General features: G+C 33.7%; 3 protein-coding genes across 3 annotated transcripts; 1 reads left to right on the top strand and 2 right to left on the bottom strand.

Moving 5' to 3' along the window:
• The first annotated feature begins 142 nt into the window (after positions 1–142).
• Positions 143–814, top strand: LOC143535652 (uncharacterized). The gene has a single exon (XM_077029857.1). The coding sequence runs from the start codon at positions 143–145 to the stop codon at positions 812–814; it is 672 nt and encodes a 223-aa protein (XP_076885972.1).
• A 4,508-nt stretch (positions 815–5,322) lies between these two features.
• On the bottom strand, positions 5,323–11,206 carry LOC143535699 (D-xylose-proton symporter-like 3, chloroplastic). The gene is made up of 14 exons (XM_077029884.1): positions 10,968–11,206; positions 10,830–10,897; positions 9,830–9,908; positions 9,664–9,723; positions 9,470–9,536; positions 9,212–9,336; positions 9,004–9,105; positions 7,785–8,165; positions 7,379–7,426; positions 6,762–6,824; positions 6,487–6,567; positions 6,304–6,402; positions 5,584–5,721; positions 5,323–5,500 (listed from the first exon to the last, which is right to left on the bottom strand). The coding sequence occupies exons 1-14, from the start codon at positions 11,199–11,201 to the stop codon at positions 5,366–5,368; spliced, it is 1,680 nt and encodes a 559-aa protein (XP_076885999.1). The 5' UTR covers positions 11,202–11,206; the 3' UTR covers positions 5,323–5,365.
• Positions 11,207–12,463: 1,257 nt separating this feature from the next.
• Positions 12,464–17,827, bottom strand: LOC143535680 (transcription initiation factor IIA large subunit-like). Its single transcript, XM_077029876.1, has 11 exons — positions 17,672–17,827; positions 16,684–16,857; positions 15,650–15,854; positions 15,492–15,539; positions 15,338–15,396; positions 13,846–13,965; positions 13,480–13,593; positions 13,340–13,403; positions 13,051–13,211; positions 12,838–12,921; positions 12,464–12,669 (listed from the first exon to the last, which is right to left on the bottom strand). Exons 1-11 carry the CDS (start codon positions 17,798–17,800, stop codon positions 12,646–12,648), a joined length of 1,182 nt encoding a protein of 393 aa, XP_076885991.1. The 5' UTR covers positions 17,801–17,827; the 3' UTR covers positions 12,464–12,645.

Genomic DNA, 17,827 nt, shown 5'->3' with positions numbered 1-17,827 from the left:
GTGGTAAGGTTGTCGTGTTTGGAGAAGATTTTAGACAAATACTTCCGGTTGTTACTAATGGAAGCAGACACCAAATAGTGAATGCGTCTCTAAGTTTGTCCTACATCTGGAAAATTGCAAAGTGCTTAAACTTACAAAAAATATGAGGTTAACTGTTGGAAGTAAAGATCCGAACATTGAGGAAACTAGATTATTTGCTGAATGGCTTTTAAAAATCGGGGAAGGAAAACTTGGTGGTCCAAATCATGGTGAAGTGCAGATAGATATTCCTCATGATATTCTTATTAAAGATTCTGTTGATCCGACTTCTGCTTTAATTGAATTTGTTTATCCGTCAATACTTCAGAACTATACGAAGAAGGATTTTTTTCAAGAAAGATCCATACTAGCACCAAAAAACGAAGTTGTTCAAGAGATTAATGATATGTTACTAGCAAGGTTTCCTGGAGAGCATAAGGAATACCTAAGTTCTGATAGTATTGACAAGTTAGAATCTGTAAATGAAGACTTTGATCCTAGCTTATACTCACCCGATGTTCTCAATGGTTTAAAGTTTCCTGGTTGTCCTAACCACCAGTTGATACTAAAAGTTGGTGTCCCAGTTATGTTGCTAAGAAATATTGATCAGAAGAATGGTTTGTGTAACGGAACAAGGTTAATAGTAAAATCTCTTGGTAATCGGGTTGTAGAGGTAGAGGCTGTATCAGGCAGTGAGATTGGCAAACGTCATGCTATACACAGAGTTACTTTGAATCCGAGTGATAAAAAGTTTCCATTCAAATTCAATAGAAGACAGTTTCCGCTTTCTGTATGATTTGCTATGACGATTAACAAGAGCCAAGGGCAATCTCTTTCCAGGGTTGGTTTGTTCCTCCGAGGTCCTGTTTTTTTCCATGGACAATTATATGTTGCGTTATCCAGGGTAACCAGCAGACGTGGTCTTAAACTTTTGATATTGGATGATAAAGGGAATACTTGTGATAAAACAACGAATGTTGTATATAAAGAGATTTTCTCAAATTTGTAAATTTAAGACTCTAAACTGGTTATTGTTTGTAATATGTATTTAATTTGTTTTTCCCTTTAATTTTGTATCTTTATTTCAAATAACTAACTTTATTAAGTTTTATCATTTGAAAATTCCCGTGTATTACACGGGTTCAAAAGCTAGTAGCTTATAAAACTTAAGAGTTAAACAAGATGTTTATACTACGCCTAATTTAATCGAAGGACACTTAAAAGAACCACTCCACAACGAAAACATAATGGATGTTCTAATTTTTAGAGGAAAACATATTTTATTTGGGCTAAAACAGAATTTATTTTTAATAGTGCTTGGATCCACCGTCAACACGTGAGCAAGCCTTTCTAAGACTGGATGCCGTTCATACTGATTTTGACTTTTCAGACCTGACTCGTCCAAGAGCACCATTAAGGAGGAATCCCATCACTATGAAAAATCCCCTTGAGTTAGGTTTCGAACCTAAGATGTCAAGTATCCCCAGCCTTAATCATTACCCCATACCGTTGTGCCGAAGGCCAATTGCACACTCATGTCGTAATTACTAATTAAAAGCATTAGGTTATTTATGTTGCTTGATCATAAGACATTCTTTAGTGATAATTGATTATCCTAAAGATTTTAATGAATTATTATGTATTTTTATCACAAAGAATTAATGCTATAACAATTTTTTGAACGTGAACCTTGTGATTCCACTACTGCATGGCAGAATGGGCCCAAAAGAAAACAGATGGAACGGAATAAGCACGCAAGAATCATTCTCTATTTCTCTTTACATGAAACTTTCATTTCAACCCTTAATCATAAATCATAATAAAATATAATATTTACATTACACAAGACAAACAGGCAATAAATTGTGTTGCAAACCCCTTTTAACTTGTAAAACTCAATCTTTTAAAAACTACACTGATAGATTTTGAAGGAGTCATGACATTACTATGCATAACCCGTTGAATCCGGCTAAATAGCTTCATTATTTCAGGTGCGAGAAAATCAAAAGTATTAAAAGCAAAAAGTATATCGTTCTCTTTATGTACTTTTTTTTGTTTTTGTTTTTACTTTTGTTTTATCTACTCCTTGTATTGTATTTAGTGCTTAGTTTATGATACTTGTTTGGTATTTATACAGTTATAAATTGCGTCTAAATATTTATATATACACTTTCTGGTATTTAAGTATTATAATGTGGTAAATAGTATTTTGAATTAACAAATAATTAAAAAATTTTATATCATACACGGCGCATCGCTTATGTAAAGCTCTTGCTTTGGTTTTCGAAACCTAAACGCCTCAGAGTGCCTCACGCCTTCTTAAACTATGTACCTGGTATATCAATGGGTTAAGATAGACCATGTAGGGCCCACCTAATCGTAATATAAACCCGAATCCCGATTGCAACCACACCCCTCTGCTTCGAATAAACCTATATTGGGTTCACATGCTAAAATTATAAAAAGTTGTATCTTTTTTTATTTTTTAATTTGTTTTCAATTTTAGCATGTGAACCCAATATAGGTTTATTCGAAGCAGAGCATAGCCCCTTACTCGCCAATATCAAACGATATTAAGGTTATTCGCCAATACTAAGTGCTAATAATACCTGGTCGCATGACCTCACTCTTATTCGTCACTATCAAATGAAATTAACCTTACTCATCACTATCAAACGAAATTAACGTTATTCGCCACTATCAAATGCAAATAAGATTCTCTCACCTGACAACCCTCTTACATTCTCTTACACACCTATAACCAAAAGTTTATTCGCCACTATCTTAGTATGTATTTTATTAAATTGACTATTACAAGATCATGCTTTTCATATTTGTTTTATAAAATGGTCACTTTTTAGAGTATGTATGATGCGAGTTGTAGTTAAGAATTGGGTTGTTTGGTTTTGCCTTAAATGGGGTTGTCGATCGATGCAAGTTTGGTTTTCGATATATTTCTTTATTAAACATGTCTAACCAAATACGATATACTTAATAAACGCGGTTTGAACTAATTAATACATGTTTAAGTGTGGGGTTTTTTTTTGGCAAATTGGAAATAAATAAGCCCAACTTTTGTGTATTAGCAAATAATAATCCCAACTTTAAAAATCACTACCAGCAGTCCCAGCTTTCAACTATTTTTGTCTCAATGGTCATCCGTTAAAAAACACTTAACACCGTTATGCTTTTTCCTAAGTTTCAAACCGATGTTTTAGGGCTTTTGATTGGAAGAAATATACGATTCAACTGATGTAAAACTTATCTCGAAACAGTGATTCAAATAACTTGATTTTTGTTAATTGGAAATTCAAACACCCGAATTGAAATATTGTTACGTCACTTGGATAACAGTTTCGAGATAAGTTTTATATCGGTTGATTCGTATCGTTCTTTTGATCAAAAGCCCTAAAGCATCGGCTTGAAACTCGGGAAAAAACTTAACGACGTTAAGTGTTTTTTAACAGATGCCCGTTGATACAAAAATAGTTGAAAGTTGGGACCGCTGATAGTGGTTTTTAAGGTTGGGATTATTATCGACCAATATACAAAAGTTGGGATTATTTATTTCCAATTTGCTGGGTTTTTTTATATAGAAGTTTCTATTTGAATATTAAAATATCATATCTACCATTAGATAAAACAATTCAAAAAGTTGAATATTAAAATATCATAATCTAGTTGTATATTTCTTAAAAGCTCCAAAAATTGCATACAAGGTTACCAATTTTTTATTGCCTGCTGCTGCAGCAAGGCCTTGGACAACAATGTTCCAACGCCACATGGCAACCCAGAATCACAGAGTGATGACTTTAATTCGTGAGGCAAGTGTCAATTTGAAAGATTTTACTGAATCTGAGTTAAAAACTCTGGTTCCTAGCGTGGTGAAACGAGTAAAGAAAGCTGCGGATCAAGGACACTCGAGTACTCTTCGTTTTAAGGCTCCAGAGGATGACGTGCAATTATGCGTGGACGTACTTGATGATCATAATGGGGCAACAACAGTTGCAGCTGAAGAACAAGGGGGAGTAATCGTAAGCGGCTACAGCATTACCGTTACTACTTTTGTCGTCAAGTAGTTTTAACTAGTTGTGATCGATCCTGCTGGAATCATGGTTTTGTCTTGATGTTTTATGTTTTTCAGTTAATAATTAAGGACTACATGTGATATTGGAAAGATGTTTTTGTGAATGTTTTAACACTTATTTTGGTCAGCCTGTTATCTAATAATGAAATGAGAATTATATAATTTTATTATATTTTATGCACATTACATATTTCATTTCCGGTTATTAGTCGGATTCATCTATGTTTGTTTATTTACGTTTGTGGACCGTCCGTTTATATTGTTAATTATTGTGTTTGATCGACTGGTTCATAAATGGTATCACCATGATGAAGAGCATCGTGCACGGTGTACTCAACTACTCATCATTATACAATTATAACTTGTGCATGATGTCAATTATTCTGCGTTTTTCGGAATTTCACTCGTCAAAGTAAGTTTACATATGGAATTGAAATGGAAGAGATAACATGGCTACTCATATAATGTTGAAGATGTGAGGTAGAAAGTTAAAAAGATGATGTGTGTTGTCATAACTCTATAATTAAAGTTTTTTATTAACCCAGATCATGTATTTTAATTCCTCATACATTCGCCACAACGACGACTTACGGGGTGTTTAGGATTCATTACTTTTACCTCCTTATAACTTTTATGATAAGATATTAAAAAGTGTTTGAGTTTCCTTATTATGTAAATGTTGATAAGTTACACGTTTATAACTTATGAGCTATGAGCTCCCCGTATTCACTAGGCAGACATGCAGCCTGATATTAAGCTAGTTATAGGCTTATAGCATTCACATTTCATCTAACGGGATTCCATTGTGTTTGCTATACCTTCCCATGAGCCTTATTTTATGTAACAATTTAAAACAACAAAAATCCATCATGGTAACAATGGTATGCTTTAACAGCAGCAAAGACATTATTAACATTGGGATGCCACCGAATCGAATTTATGTGCATTGCTATCAGCCTATCAGACACCGGCTTATTTCAATGTAGTATATTACACATGAATGTTGTACAATATACGAAAACATACACATTTACATATACACGTAAAACTAATAATATGGTTGGTCTTTACTCGAAAGGGACTTATAGATTTGTGCCTCAGGTTTTGACTTCCGTTTACTTTCGCATGTTGAGAATACGAGTAAAGAAACGAAAAGCAAAACCAGAGAACCAAAACCATGACATGAAATGAACACCATTTTAAGAACTTTGAGAACAAGAACAGTCGGACTTTTGAGAAATCCAAAAGTCAACTAGCATCTCACTTCAAGATTTTGTTTTCAATTTCTTCCAAGCTAAGACCTTTCGTTTCGGGAACATAGAGCAGCACAAATGCAAGTGACAGAAGAGCAATTGCCCCGAAAAGAAGAAAAAGATTTTCTGCACCGAGTAGTTCCTGCATAAAAAGATAATTATATGTCCATTTTGACTTCTGATATTTGATGTTCTGATTGTGATTTGAGAGAAAGGAATGCTAACCTTTAATGGAGAGAAAGCAAAGGTTACTAATGCATTTGAACCAAAGTTTGTTAAAACCGCAAGACTGATTCCTCTTCCTCTTGTACGAAGCGGGAATATTTCAGATACCATAAGCCAACTTATCGGTCCAAAAGATATCTGAAAGTATCAAATTTCATTAAAATACAAAAAAAAAATGCTGTTAGGATTATTGTCAATGAAAACAAAAACAAAAACAAATTAATATGAAAATGGGTAACTTTAGGATGATGTATATTATTCATAAAGGGTGAAACAGAAAACCTTAAAATTTAGCTATAACGGAAAGGGTCAAACGGGTCAAATAGGTAAAACTAGCTCTACGAGTGAGATATTACTAGGTACATTTGGTTGTTTGTTTATTGTACACAAGTATTTGAAACCTCACATTGTTGCGTTATTCAAACAAAATGGATCATAATTACTATTCTTTTCATTATATTTAAATGAAAAAACATATGAACAAATTAGTTTAATGGTTTTTCATGTACAGAACATTGACATTTTTATGTAAGAAGTAAAAAATTTATATAAATATGAAGCACCAATAGGAAAAATTAAATGATTTAGGTTTCTGTTTGTTTGTTGTATGCAAGTATATATGCATTTCCATTCGTTATCGAACTAAACCATATAAATAAACACATACAAAGCTAATGTTGCAGTAAATTTCAGGAAATATATTCTAAACGAAAAACTTACTTGGTAGCATCCAACATAAAGAAGTAGAGCACCTACAGCAATCAACGGGAACCCTCCAAGGAATTTGTAATAGGCCGAAAGGAGTAGTAATGAGAGGGTCTGTAACAGAGTAAATTAGCAAATTAAGAAGCTATTTTCACTAATCTAAATGTTAATTATAAATTAAAAGAAATAGAAGCATACAATTCCACTAATTCCTCCAATAAGCAAAGGTTTTCTCCCGAGATCATCAACCTTCAGAATGGCTATACTTGTCATTAGCAGCTGCAACAGTATACATAATATTAATGTTTGAGTTTTCAAGCCAACATTTTTTTATGTAAAACGGTTTAATAAGAACCATATAGTAGCCAATAATGGGTGATTTAGAAAAATGCAAACAAAGAAAAGTTAATCGACATATTTTCGTATAAAAGCACTCAATTTTGCAAAAATGTAACTTCTCTTAATGCGTGTACCTTAAAGACACCGATAACGACTGAAACCCGTGTTGCATCAGCAGCCGCGGAAAATCCAGCAGTCTTGAATTCATAATTCACAAAGTAAGCTGTAAGCATGCATACATATATACATACATACATATATAATATTAATATATATATATATATATGCACATACATTTGCATATATTTGTGTGTATTAATAACCTGGAGACATAGGGTGAGGCTCATTACAAAACACTAAATTATTACGAGAACAAAAAGAAGAAACTTAAATCGATTAATTTACAAAAGCGTATTTTATGCACATAAAAGTCATTAAACTAATTTGCTCATATGTTTCTTTTAAATTTTTAAGTGTTCACCTACACGGGTGTAGGTAATATAACCTACACATAACTTGCACACGTGTAGGTTCTATAAACAAACAAAATTTGTTTGTATTTACTTTCTAGGATAGATGAATAAACAATGCATTTCAGCGATAGATGAATAAATTTTTACGTCTTAAAATTTATTAACACTGATAAACTGAATGATTTATTGTTCTTCATGTTCTCGCAAAAAAATCGTGTTCCGCTTTGAACCCTCCCTTGTGTGTGTGTGACTTGAGAGAGAGTTTTTGTATTACATACCTGAAGGATTTGACCAGCATAGTATAAAACACTAGGCTGTCCGGTTATCTGTTACATTGAGATAATAATAATAATAATAATAATAATAATAATAATAATAATAATAATAATAATAATAATAAGGCTCGCTTCATATAAAATAGTGTCATGAAATACCCCCTCAATCCCACATTAAATACCCTTTTACAAAAGGGTAAGTCCCAAAAAAACATAAATAGTGAAAAAATAGTGTCACAAAAGAGATATGAACACGGGTGTTTGAATTTGCATTTTGAACACGAAACTTCATTATCATGACCTCAAGTCCCAGTAATCATTATATGAGACTTCAAATCCAAATAAGCAGCTTTCACTAAACACCCCCGTATTAATAAACACGAAAGAAGATATAAGTTTGAATTAGTACTTGTTGAAAAAGGACCAAACCTCCACCAATCACAAATGCTTTCAAGCTCGGGCCTTGAAAAACCTCAAAAATACTCCCTTCTGCTTCTTGATCACTACCATAAGCAGATTTTAATGAAACAAGTGTGTCCTCAATTTGTTTTTCAGAAACTTTATCGCCAGCTGGACGGCCCCGAAGCTTACTTAAAGCAACAATGGCTTTCTCTTTGTACTCTTGCAAAGATGCTTTACCTTGAACTGCTCTTAAAAGTAGCCATCTTGGAGATGGAGGTAGGCCCCACACACCCAATCCCATTAAAACCGCAACTGGGGCACTAAAACCGAACATGTAGCGCCAACCACCAATCGCGTCGATCTGAAAACTGCCTACAAAGTAACCTAACTGTAGAAAATACAAAATAGTTGTAATTGAAGAAGACTTTGGGCATAACTCATTGATGTGTTGCGGGTCGGGCGAGTTGGGTTATGGATCGAATTGTGTGTTCGGGTCAAAACGAGAAGGTTAGGTTGACCCAGAACACTTTTTGTCCGGTTTTTTACTCCATTTTTCTTTTTATGTTCTTCTCTTAAACAATAATAATGTATTGAATTCTTCATGAAAAGTTTTTCAAATTCTGTTTAGGAGTCTAAACGAACCAAACATTCAGTGAACGTTTGGCTGGAAGTTCTTTTATGTTTGTTTATTTAATAAACGAATGAACACGAACACAATTTTTTTGTTCATTTAGTTGAACAAATGAACATGAACACATATCTCATTGATTCATTTATGTTCGTGAACGTAAATTTATGTTCGCTAGTTAACATTTGCTTAGGTCCGTTTGCTTACATATTCATTTAAACTTTTTAGGCTTATTACAATTTAGTCTAGTTTACATAAATTTTTAGGCCTAACGGTTTAATGTATATGTTTACTTTTAATTGGTGTTTCTTCAGTTATGTTCGTCCATTTACACTCGTGAACTGTTCATTATATATTATTAATGAACGAACATAAATGACACTCGTTTTCTTAACAAATGAACACGAAGAAGAAAACCGTATGTTTAACTGTTCCCTGTTTGATCATTTGTTTGCTTAAAGTTAAACGAATGAACACGAGCATGCTCTCTTCACGTTCGTTCGGTACTTTTACAGCCTTAATATGTTAGATGCCTATGTGTGCGCGCGCACGCTTCTTTTCTTTTATAATAATTTTATCTACAAATAGAAATTAATACCAAGATTCCAAGAACGATAAAAAGTTCTTTTAAAGATACTAAAGTCCCACGAATTTGAGACGGGCAAGTCTCTGCAATATAAAGCGGTGCACCATGCATAGCCTGAAAAACCAAAAATGAAAAACTGGTTTAATAATACTTCATATGGTTTTAAGATTTTAAGGTTCAACTTAAAAGGATTACTGGATTAGGATTCATATAATCTTACCAAACCGATACCTAAACCATAAAGAACTCGGCCTATCAAGAGAATATTAAGTTCAGGAGCATACGCGGTGATAGAACCACCAAGAAAATATAATAGAGCCGCTAAAAGCAGTTCACGCCTCCTACCTTCACAAATTCATAGATATTATTTCACCAAAAATAAATAAATAATATTAAGCTCATTCATAATTAATCGACCCATCTATAAGTAAATGGGTCAAAACTGTCACATGTAGTGATGTAACTGATAAAAACGTACCGAGGAAGTCGGCTATCGGGTAGACTAGGATGGAACCAAAAAGAGCTCCATACAAGGAGCCCGAGACCTGCATTAAAATAAAAACTTATAATGTAACCGGTACAGGTGGTAAATTGAGCAGGTAAGAGTAATGGGTCAAACAATATAGGTCAAACAAGTACATTATTAAACTAAAAGAAGCAAAGATAACTTACCACGAGACCAAGTTGAACAGCTGATAGATTAAACCATGTTGTACCACTAAGTTCTGGAGACTAAACAATAAGTGAAGTATCAAATTTAACATGTGGCACATTGAAATGATTTAGATCATACAGTTTATTTAATTTTCATGTTCAAAGATTAAAATGTTGTATGTACCTGTAATGAGAGGGTAGCACCAGAGGTTGCACCAATGTCATACCCAAATAATAAACCGCCCAATGCCGGGAATAAAAATCTGAAATTTTAATACAAGTTAAAAGCAAAATATAGAACCCCTGTACTTTTTTAATGCATAACACTCTAGACCCCAAAACAGGTGTATAATTTGCAGGTAGTGACAAACTTCATTTGGTATGTTTTGTCAAAACAAGGTTAAATAAGGGATTTGTTTGGATGTTAATGATTCTGATTTTCTGTTTATTTAGAGTCAAAATAATCAGATTTGGAGAAGCAGGTAAGGAATAATTGTAAGAAACATAACTACCCAGATAAACATGAAATTATCTTATTATCCTGAATTTTAAGCATATGATTATATTATTCTGACGAATAACGTGCTAACCATGAAACCAGTTGGATCAGGTAAAACTCAGGGGTTAAAGGCAGAAAACCAAAGGAAGCTAGATTCAAACCTGAGACCCATGTTAGAGGGACTCAGGCACGCTAGATAAGGCGTAAACAAACCAAACCACTCGTGAGCTACTCGAGACCGGCTCGCTAAAAGCTCGAATCAAGCCAAGTTTAAAAGACTAAAAATAAGATTGATTAATAAAGAAGCCTGAGCTTCACTTATTGAGCTCAAACTGGCTTGCAAGCTTAAACAAGCCTACTATTTATATAAATTTTATTTAATATATATACAATAACTATTAGTATTATTATTGTATATAAAAATATGATAAAAGTAACTAAATAATATGTATATTAAGTTTATATTTAAAAGTTTTAGGTACACACATGTACAATGTAATAAAATAATCATTAAATGATAAACTAACTCATTGAGCACAAGCTAGCTCGCGAGCCTATCTATATACATTGTATATATTAATGAACTATATAAAATTATGATCAAATTAACTAAATAAATAATATATAAACATTAACAAGTATGAAAATTAATCAGGATATAATATGAGGTTGAAAAACTACTTACGGGAGAATAACGGAAGACCAAGAGAAGTCATCCTGATAGGCTTCTTCTCCAGCAGCTGAAGCTCTAACCTAATAATAATTTCAATTGTCCAAAATTAGCAAAATACAAAAACTGAATGTTAAATTAAAGTTCAATTACCTTCAAATTGAGCTTTCTAGAAGCAATTAACGGCATGCTTTCAAACCTAGGGTTTGTCAATTGAGTGTTGGTTTGTGAAATTGAGGGGAAACTGAGGAGGTAGGTACGGTTACACAGTTGAGTTTTGTGAGATCGGAGGAGAATTGGCGGGAATCGGTGGCGGGAATCAGAAGAGGAGAAGTTGAAGTTGTTGAGTAAATGTGGAAGTGAAGTTGAGGGAGTGAGAGAAGACATTGTTGGTGATTATTGTGTGTGTGGCACTGGCGATGAGTTTGATCATCTTGTGGTGGATTTGTAATGACAGAATATATATATATATATATAGTAATTATTACTTATTATTTTTATTAAGTTTTTATGGAATTGGATTCTGCCAATTGGAAGAAACCAGATAAATGAAGATCTTTCAAATCAATTGATTTCGAGATTAGTTGCTAACAATAATATAATAATGGATTGACAGTGGTTACAATCTTTATTTTTGTTTTTAACGGCCAACATAAAACTTGTCTAAGTACTTCGTATGAACTGATCATCGCATCTACGTCTCAAGTCACCCTCTCTCTACAAGCACTAGCTAATGAAGCGTTACATATACTTGAATATTTAAAATTGTTATATTTACCAACTTTACAAGCATATTTGAATATGTGTTAAGGTGTTTTAATTGGATTTATTTTACATGTGTATCCAAATGTGTATAGCACTTTAGCACCTCCAAATTTTAGTATAAATATCCAAATTTTATCTTTTACTACAATACATAATGGGTATGTTTGACAAGGAGCTTTTAGGGGTTTCAAGCTTTTAAGAAAAAGCTCATACTCAATTAAAAGCCTTGTTTGGTTGAAAGATCTTGAAGCTTTTAGGTCATGAGAAGAAGCCTAAAGTTTGAAGCTCCTGCTAGTAACGTTTAAAAAAAACTACAAGCTTTTAGTATTTTAATTACTTAAATAACCTTCCAAAATAAGTATATTTAATATTATTCTGTCTAGTTATATCCATTTTGGTCATTTTATACATTTTATTAAAAGCTCCAGCTCCTTTGCCAAACATCTAAATATATCTAAAAGGCTACAGCTACCGGCTTCAAGCCACCAGCTTCCAGCTACAACTGCCCGCTAGTTTTGCCAAAAATACCCAATGTGGATAAGATGGCTTTATGTTTGTACGTATAGGTGCCTGTCACTCGAAAATGAATTTAGGATGGAAAAACTGTATTCTTATTATGTTTGTATTTAAAATTTAAATGCTGGCTTTGATGTGTCAAATGGGCATTTTAATCATTTTCCCACTTTTTAGCCACTTATCCGACAAGTCTTAAGACATGGCAATAAAGTTTGTCAAAGAATCTAGTACTCAACCAGCACCACATTTAAAGCATATAAACATATTGAAAAAATAATGCAGTTTAATATAAAAAGTTAACAAAATCCAAAGGGTATAGCCGTAATAAGTTGCCCCATGAAAGACAGGTGGTTTTTTTCATGAAACTTAAAACCCATAAAAGAGTACTAGGATCAAACCAAAAGCTCTCCCAACTATATATACATCATCAGGTAACCAACCCATTCACCTCAACCGAGTTCGTTTTCACTTAAAACAGACCTTCACTTCTCTACTTGTTTTTTGAGCTCGGCCCGCCCTCAGTAGCACCATTTCACTTTTATTCGCCACATCAGAAGTCAAACTCCCCCGTCGCCTGAGATACAAATGCAGTTACAATAATAATTTAAATATTTTAATATAAACGGTTTGCGAGGTTTTTATGCATTTTAGATATTTCTTTAATTAACCCATTTGATCAAATCAACCAACTAAAAAATATACGGGACAACTCGAGTAAGATGTAAAATAAGAAAAGTCAAACCTTGTTGAACAAAACATCTTTGTTGTTTATATGCATGATGCCATCCTTGAGAGTGCACCTCCACCTGCTCTTGGCTCGAGTCACCTGCTCAATTAAGGTATTTGAATTTAAAACAAAATTATGAATATATCATGTACACACACACACATGACATATGTATGTGTATTTATATATTTATGAGTATATATGTGTGTGTGGCCACAAATAGCATACCTTGTCGAACTGAGCAAGTACCAAATGTTGAGTGTTGAGTTCCTCGCCTTGGTCCACATCATCAAGATCATCGTCGTCATCATTTTCATTCAAAGGCTCATCTTCATCATCATCTAAAGCATCATTTTGGTTGATCAAAGCTGGAGTTGGCGTTTGTAGCTCTGAACAAATTCAAACAAAAAAAATACCAAATTCAGACCAAACACAATTAAAAAAAAATCTAAAGTTTCTGTTTCAAAGTAAAATAATAATAATCATAATAATAATAAAACAAATTAAATCCATATACCTGGTGGAGCTGGTGTGTTTGCTACGTTGTAGTCTTCACTGACCACTCCTTGATAATTGTAAATCTTCAAGTCACAACAGAACAATTAATCAGTTAAGAAAGTTATGAACGCCACTCACAGCTTATGTGGTGGTGCTTACATTTGGTGTAGAAAGTGCATCATCATAGGGATCGGGAATAGGCCCATCTAGTTGAGGAATCCTAGAAGTCAACTTAAGTCCTTGACCAGATTGGAGATTGCTTCCTTGACCAACCTGAAAAAACAAAACATGAGTCAAACGTTCATCTTACAAAATCAAGAAAAAAAAAACAATCTATTGAGGATGAAACAGAATGAATGGGATAACATCATTCATGTCCCTTAAAGCTGTTTTTACTTTTTACTCCATCTTTGCTTCTTCCTAATGTCGTTAATTCATTTTAATGTTCATCACCTCTTCAAAACATGTTTTTAATTAATTAAAAGTTAAAATAAATACTTTCAGTAGCCAAAAAGAAGTGTTTACCTCAAGTTTACCAGTTATCACATCTGCAGCTCCATCTTGCTGAGGGATATATCCGCCCGGACGATATGGAGGAGGCATCTCATCCCTCTTGCGTTTTCCAGCAGATAAAAGAAAGAAATCCTATAATTAAGCACTATAATCAATAACAAAAACTTCTATAAAACGTTAAATATATGATCACTTTAGTTTTAGTTCCTTAAGATGGTGTTTGGTTTGAGCCAATACAGCTAAATCAGTATAAGGACCGACTCATACTAGTTTATAATATCAACATTTTAAATAGAACATAGTAATTCTCAAGCTTATGATTTAACAAGTTACATTAAACTTTTAAATGTATGGTATGAAGCATTAAACGTAAACCATAAAAAAATTTCGGCATGGTTTATAAGCTAATAATATACTTTGTACAAAACTAACAAATCAGCTAACAAGACATAACACAAGTAACAATTTCTTCTGTGGTCAACAATTAAGCTAAATTGAAAAAATGTAACAAACTTTTGTACTTTGAATTCCATATGCTTTACAAACTAACTTGAGCCAATCAAATACAATCTATTCCCAAGCATAGAGTATCAAGCTAAAAACAAGTAAAATTTACAAGATACGTTAATAACATAGAGCTTATCAAAGAGTTTCTGGATACAAAATGAATTGTCTTTTCAAACATCCTATTGTATAACCCATATTAAAGTAATATAACCTTTATTCTAGCCTTTGAACTTTATACGTTTCAATGAAAGTATTTGTGTGACCAAAAAAATAGTAGGTTCATAAGATAGGAAGACTAGCACACAGTTAATAAAATAATTTAGTTTTACTAATTTGATGCTAAAAGCATAATAGGAAAGTAAAGCTCAATACGAAACTAAGGAAAATCACTCACTAGAGAAAGAAAATAAATTCTTGCTAATTGCAAATCCGCGTGTCGAATCTAACCAATCACTGAATATTTGTCGTTCACATTCTTAAATAAGCTAGTATGTGAGAAAGCAGTCTTTCTCAAAAGAGATAAGATATTACTATGTAAAACAGCAGACAGCTACAAATTACCATAATATAGTATGTATAAATCATGTAGACCTAAAAAAATCGGGTTTATTCCCACAAGCCAAATTTGCTTGCTAATTACTAGCTGCTTGTAAAGCTTGATCCTTGCTGGCAGAAAGAGAAACGATAAAGTTTTATATGGTTAAAGTGAAGAAACATGCCATTAATGACACCTTTAATGATGATAAATGCATTTACAGGTTTGATCTTTTGTCTTTTGTGAGACGCATGTTTTAAGGGGATGATGTCATTTTTACTCTTATGTCTATTAAAAGTGAACATGTAGTTGAAGTTATAAATTACAATCACATTTCAATCATGTCATAATTGAGGAAGTAGAAAAGTATGTCAGCACAATTTGTCTTTACCGCTAAACATAAAAGTATAAAAATAGAAATAACTATTGCATAATAATGATAGTAGCATTGCTAATGGTAACCTGAGTTGTTGGTTGATTGGCTGCTCCTCTGTCAATGTCTTCACGACCTTCCACATAAGCTGACACAATACATATAATAACATAAATGTAAATGATGCATGCATATATTTAAACTCATATACATGTTCAATACCACCATTCAGATAAATCTTACCAACATTCACGTCTAAAGGAGGCCTTTGGTTCATCCAAGTAGATGGTGCTTGCTGCATAAAAAATTACACGTTTTCAATCACAACTTTGAGATCAAATAACAAATTTTGGCCAAAAATGCATTTTGCATAACTAATGAAAAGAATAAGAAAACTGCACTTGCCATGTATGCACTAGGCCTCCCAGCTTTGTCTGCAGCTCCATTCTCGTTTATAGAAGAATAATCACTCGGGGTGATCGGAGTATCTCCAGTAGGTATATTGTATGAACTCTCCATGGTCCCTGGTAATGGCGTTGGAGCTGTTCCTGGTAATGGTGTTTGACCAGGCAAAGGTGTTTGTACCATTGGAGTCTGCATTGGTGTCTGAAGATAACATTCCACATAAAAAAAACAAGCCAACAATAATATAACCAACCAATAATCAGTTTATCTGTTATATACTCATCCTCCACACAAGGCAGACCTGTAAACAACAGACTTAGCATCTAGATAATGATTTTTTTCTGAAAACTATGTGCACAAAATTATGGATGCTCACTTACAAAGTTGTAAAACCTAAACAATTAAATAACTATTACATTTCAAAAGAATCAGCCCTGCTTGCGGTGCGCACATATAATGTATATATGTGTGAACCCTTGGGTGGGCAAAAGTAAAATTGCACTAATTTTGACGTTATTTTACTAATCACGTGAAAAAAACGTTAAAAGTGGCGGAAGGTTTATCAGGCATCATGTGGTGGCGTTGATAGCCGAAAGACAAGGGCACATGCACCAATCAGCCGGTGTCCCGATGATTGAGTGTTATGTGTCTTATGTCCAAGGCTTGATTCAAAACTACTATCGAGCCGGGGGTCTCACCGGAAGCAGCCTCTCTATCCCTATGGGATAGAGGTAAGGCTGTCTACATCTTACCCTCCTCAGACCCTACCATAGCATTGCTATTGGTGGGATATACTGAGTACGATGATGATTACATTTCAAAAGAACATGAATAGTTCTAATTCACGATTGGATTATGGCACCACGTGGCATTCAGCCATTGGACCAACCAAAATGTTTTTTTAGCTTTAGACAAGTTTACCTAATCAGCTAATTGTGTGGTTTGCTTATTTTTACTGTCGTTTAGGTTAAAGCCTACATGGTCTGTATTAGTTTTTCACATAATCACAAAACAGCAACAGATTACTCACTGGAGGGAAAAGCATATCAGCAGTCGGAGTTTCATACTCTTCCGGACCTTCATACGGCACATTCAGATCATGAACTGTGTTCGACACAGCTCCAGAAGCCATCGACTTCACCATAGAAGATCTATCAATCGGACCAACTACCGCACCAGCTTGCATCATCTTCAACTCCCATAACTACACAAACCACCAAAACAGCACACACATCACCAACTCCACCACCACATATCAACACATAACTCACCTAAAACAAAATTATAAACCTAGATCTACAGTTCTACACTAAAAACAATCACCAATCGAAATTCTAAAGTTAGAATACAAACAAAAACAAAAAAAAACATAAAAATATGAATTCACTCCATGAAGTTGGTTAAGAATAGAGCTGTTCAAAAAGCTCGCGGCCACTCGAAAAAAACTTGAATCTAAACAAGCCAACTCAACTCGATTTCTAAACGAGCTGAGCAGTGAGTAGAGCCTTCTCGGCTCGATTTCTAAACAAGCTGGGCCCAAGAAAGGGCAAGCTCGGCTTGTTATCACTTTAAATTAAACCCAAAATTATATATATACCAAAAAAATAATATCAATAGCATACCTAATAACCTAAATAAGAAAAAACAATACATAAATTATGCGAAAAAGAAAACATATAATGTTATAAAGTCTCTAGTTTAAAATTTTCATATAAAATGTTTGTTAAAATTATATTTTTGTCTTTCATATATCATTATCCGTAAAACTAAAAAAATTAACGAGCTCGGCTCATGCTTTAAATTTCGAGCTCGCCCTGGCTTGGCTCGGCTCGCCTTCACCCGCCATCGAAATTCGACAAGGACAGAGGGACACAAATTCACCTAAAACAAAGTCGAACCCTAGAAACCCTAGATCTACAGTTGTGTAACACTAAAACAGAAATCAGCGAGCCGAGAGTTGTAAATAAAAAGCACGTAATGAATGAATGAATTAATAATAATAAAATGATTTGACTGACTCCTTGAAGTTCGTTGAGAACGCCTTCACCAGGGCCGCCATTGAGGATGAATTCATCGCGGACTTTGTTGATGACGTCTTCGATGACCTGGATGTACACACTGCTGGTGGTGCTATAACTGCCTGCCATTTAATTTAATTGTAAATTGTAGTCAGA

This window comes from Bidens hawaiensis, unplaced genomic scaffold (assembly GCF_021521415.1).
Source record: "Bidens hawaiensis isolate Kalapana, Puna unplaced genomic scaffold, B.hawaiensis_p1.1 tig00010570_1, whole genome shotgun sequence".
In the NCBI taxonomy this organism is placed as follows: domain Eukaryota; kingdom Viridiplantae; phylum Streptophyta; class Magnoliopsida; order Asterales; family Asteraceae; genus Bidens; species Bidens hawaiensis.
The sequence above is the reverse complement of the archived record's forward strand: the minus strand, read 5'-3'. Positions and strand labels throughout refer to the sequence as shown.

Excerpts from the sequence above, each read along its gene's own strand:
- LOC143535652 (XM_077029857.1), top strand. The coding sequence starts at position 143 with ATGAGGTTAACTGTTGGAAGTAAAGATCCGAACATTGAGGAAACTAGA.
- LOC143535699 (XM_077029884.1), bottom strand. The coding sequence starts at position 11,201 with ATGTCTTCTCTCACTCCCTCAACTTCACTTCCACATTTACTCAACAAC. Across the intron at positions 5,722-6,303 it reads TTTATGTTGGATGCTACCAA|ATATCTTTTGGACCGATAAG; the intron begins GTAAGTTTTTCG and ends TGATACTTTCAG. Across the intron at positions 5,501-5,583 it reads TTGCTTTCTCTCCATTAAAG|GAACTACTCGGTGCAGAAAA; the intron begins GTTAGCATTCCT and ends CTTTTTATGCAG.
- LOC143535680 (XM_077029876.1), bottom strand. The coding sequence starts at position 17,800 with ATGGCAGGCAGTTATAGCACCACCAGCAGTGTGTACATCCAGGTCATC. Across the intron at positions 15,397-15,491 it reads TCCTTTAGACGTGAATGTTG|CTTATGTGGAAGGTCGTGAA; the intron begins GTAAGATTTATC and ends GTATTGTGTCAG. Across the intron at positions 13,594-13,845 it reads TGATAACTGGTAAACTTGAG|GTTGGTCAAGGAAGCAATCT; the intron begins GTAAACACTTCT and ends TTGTTTTTTCAG.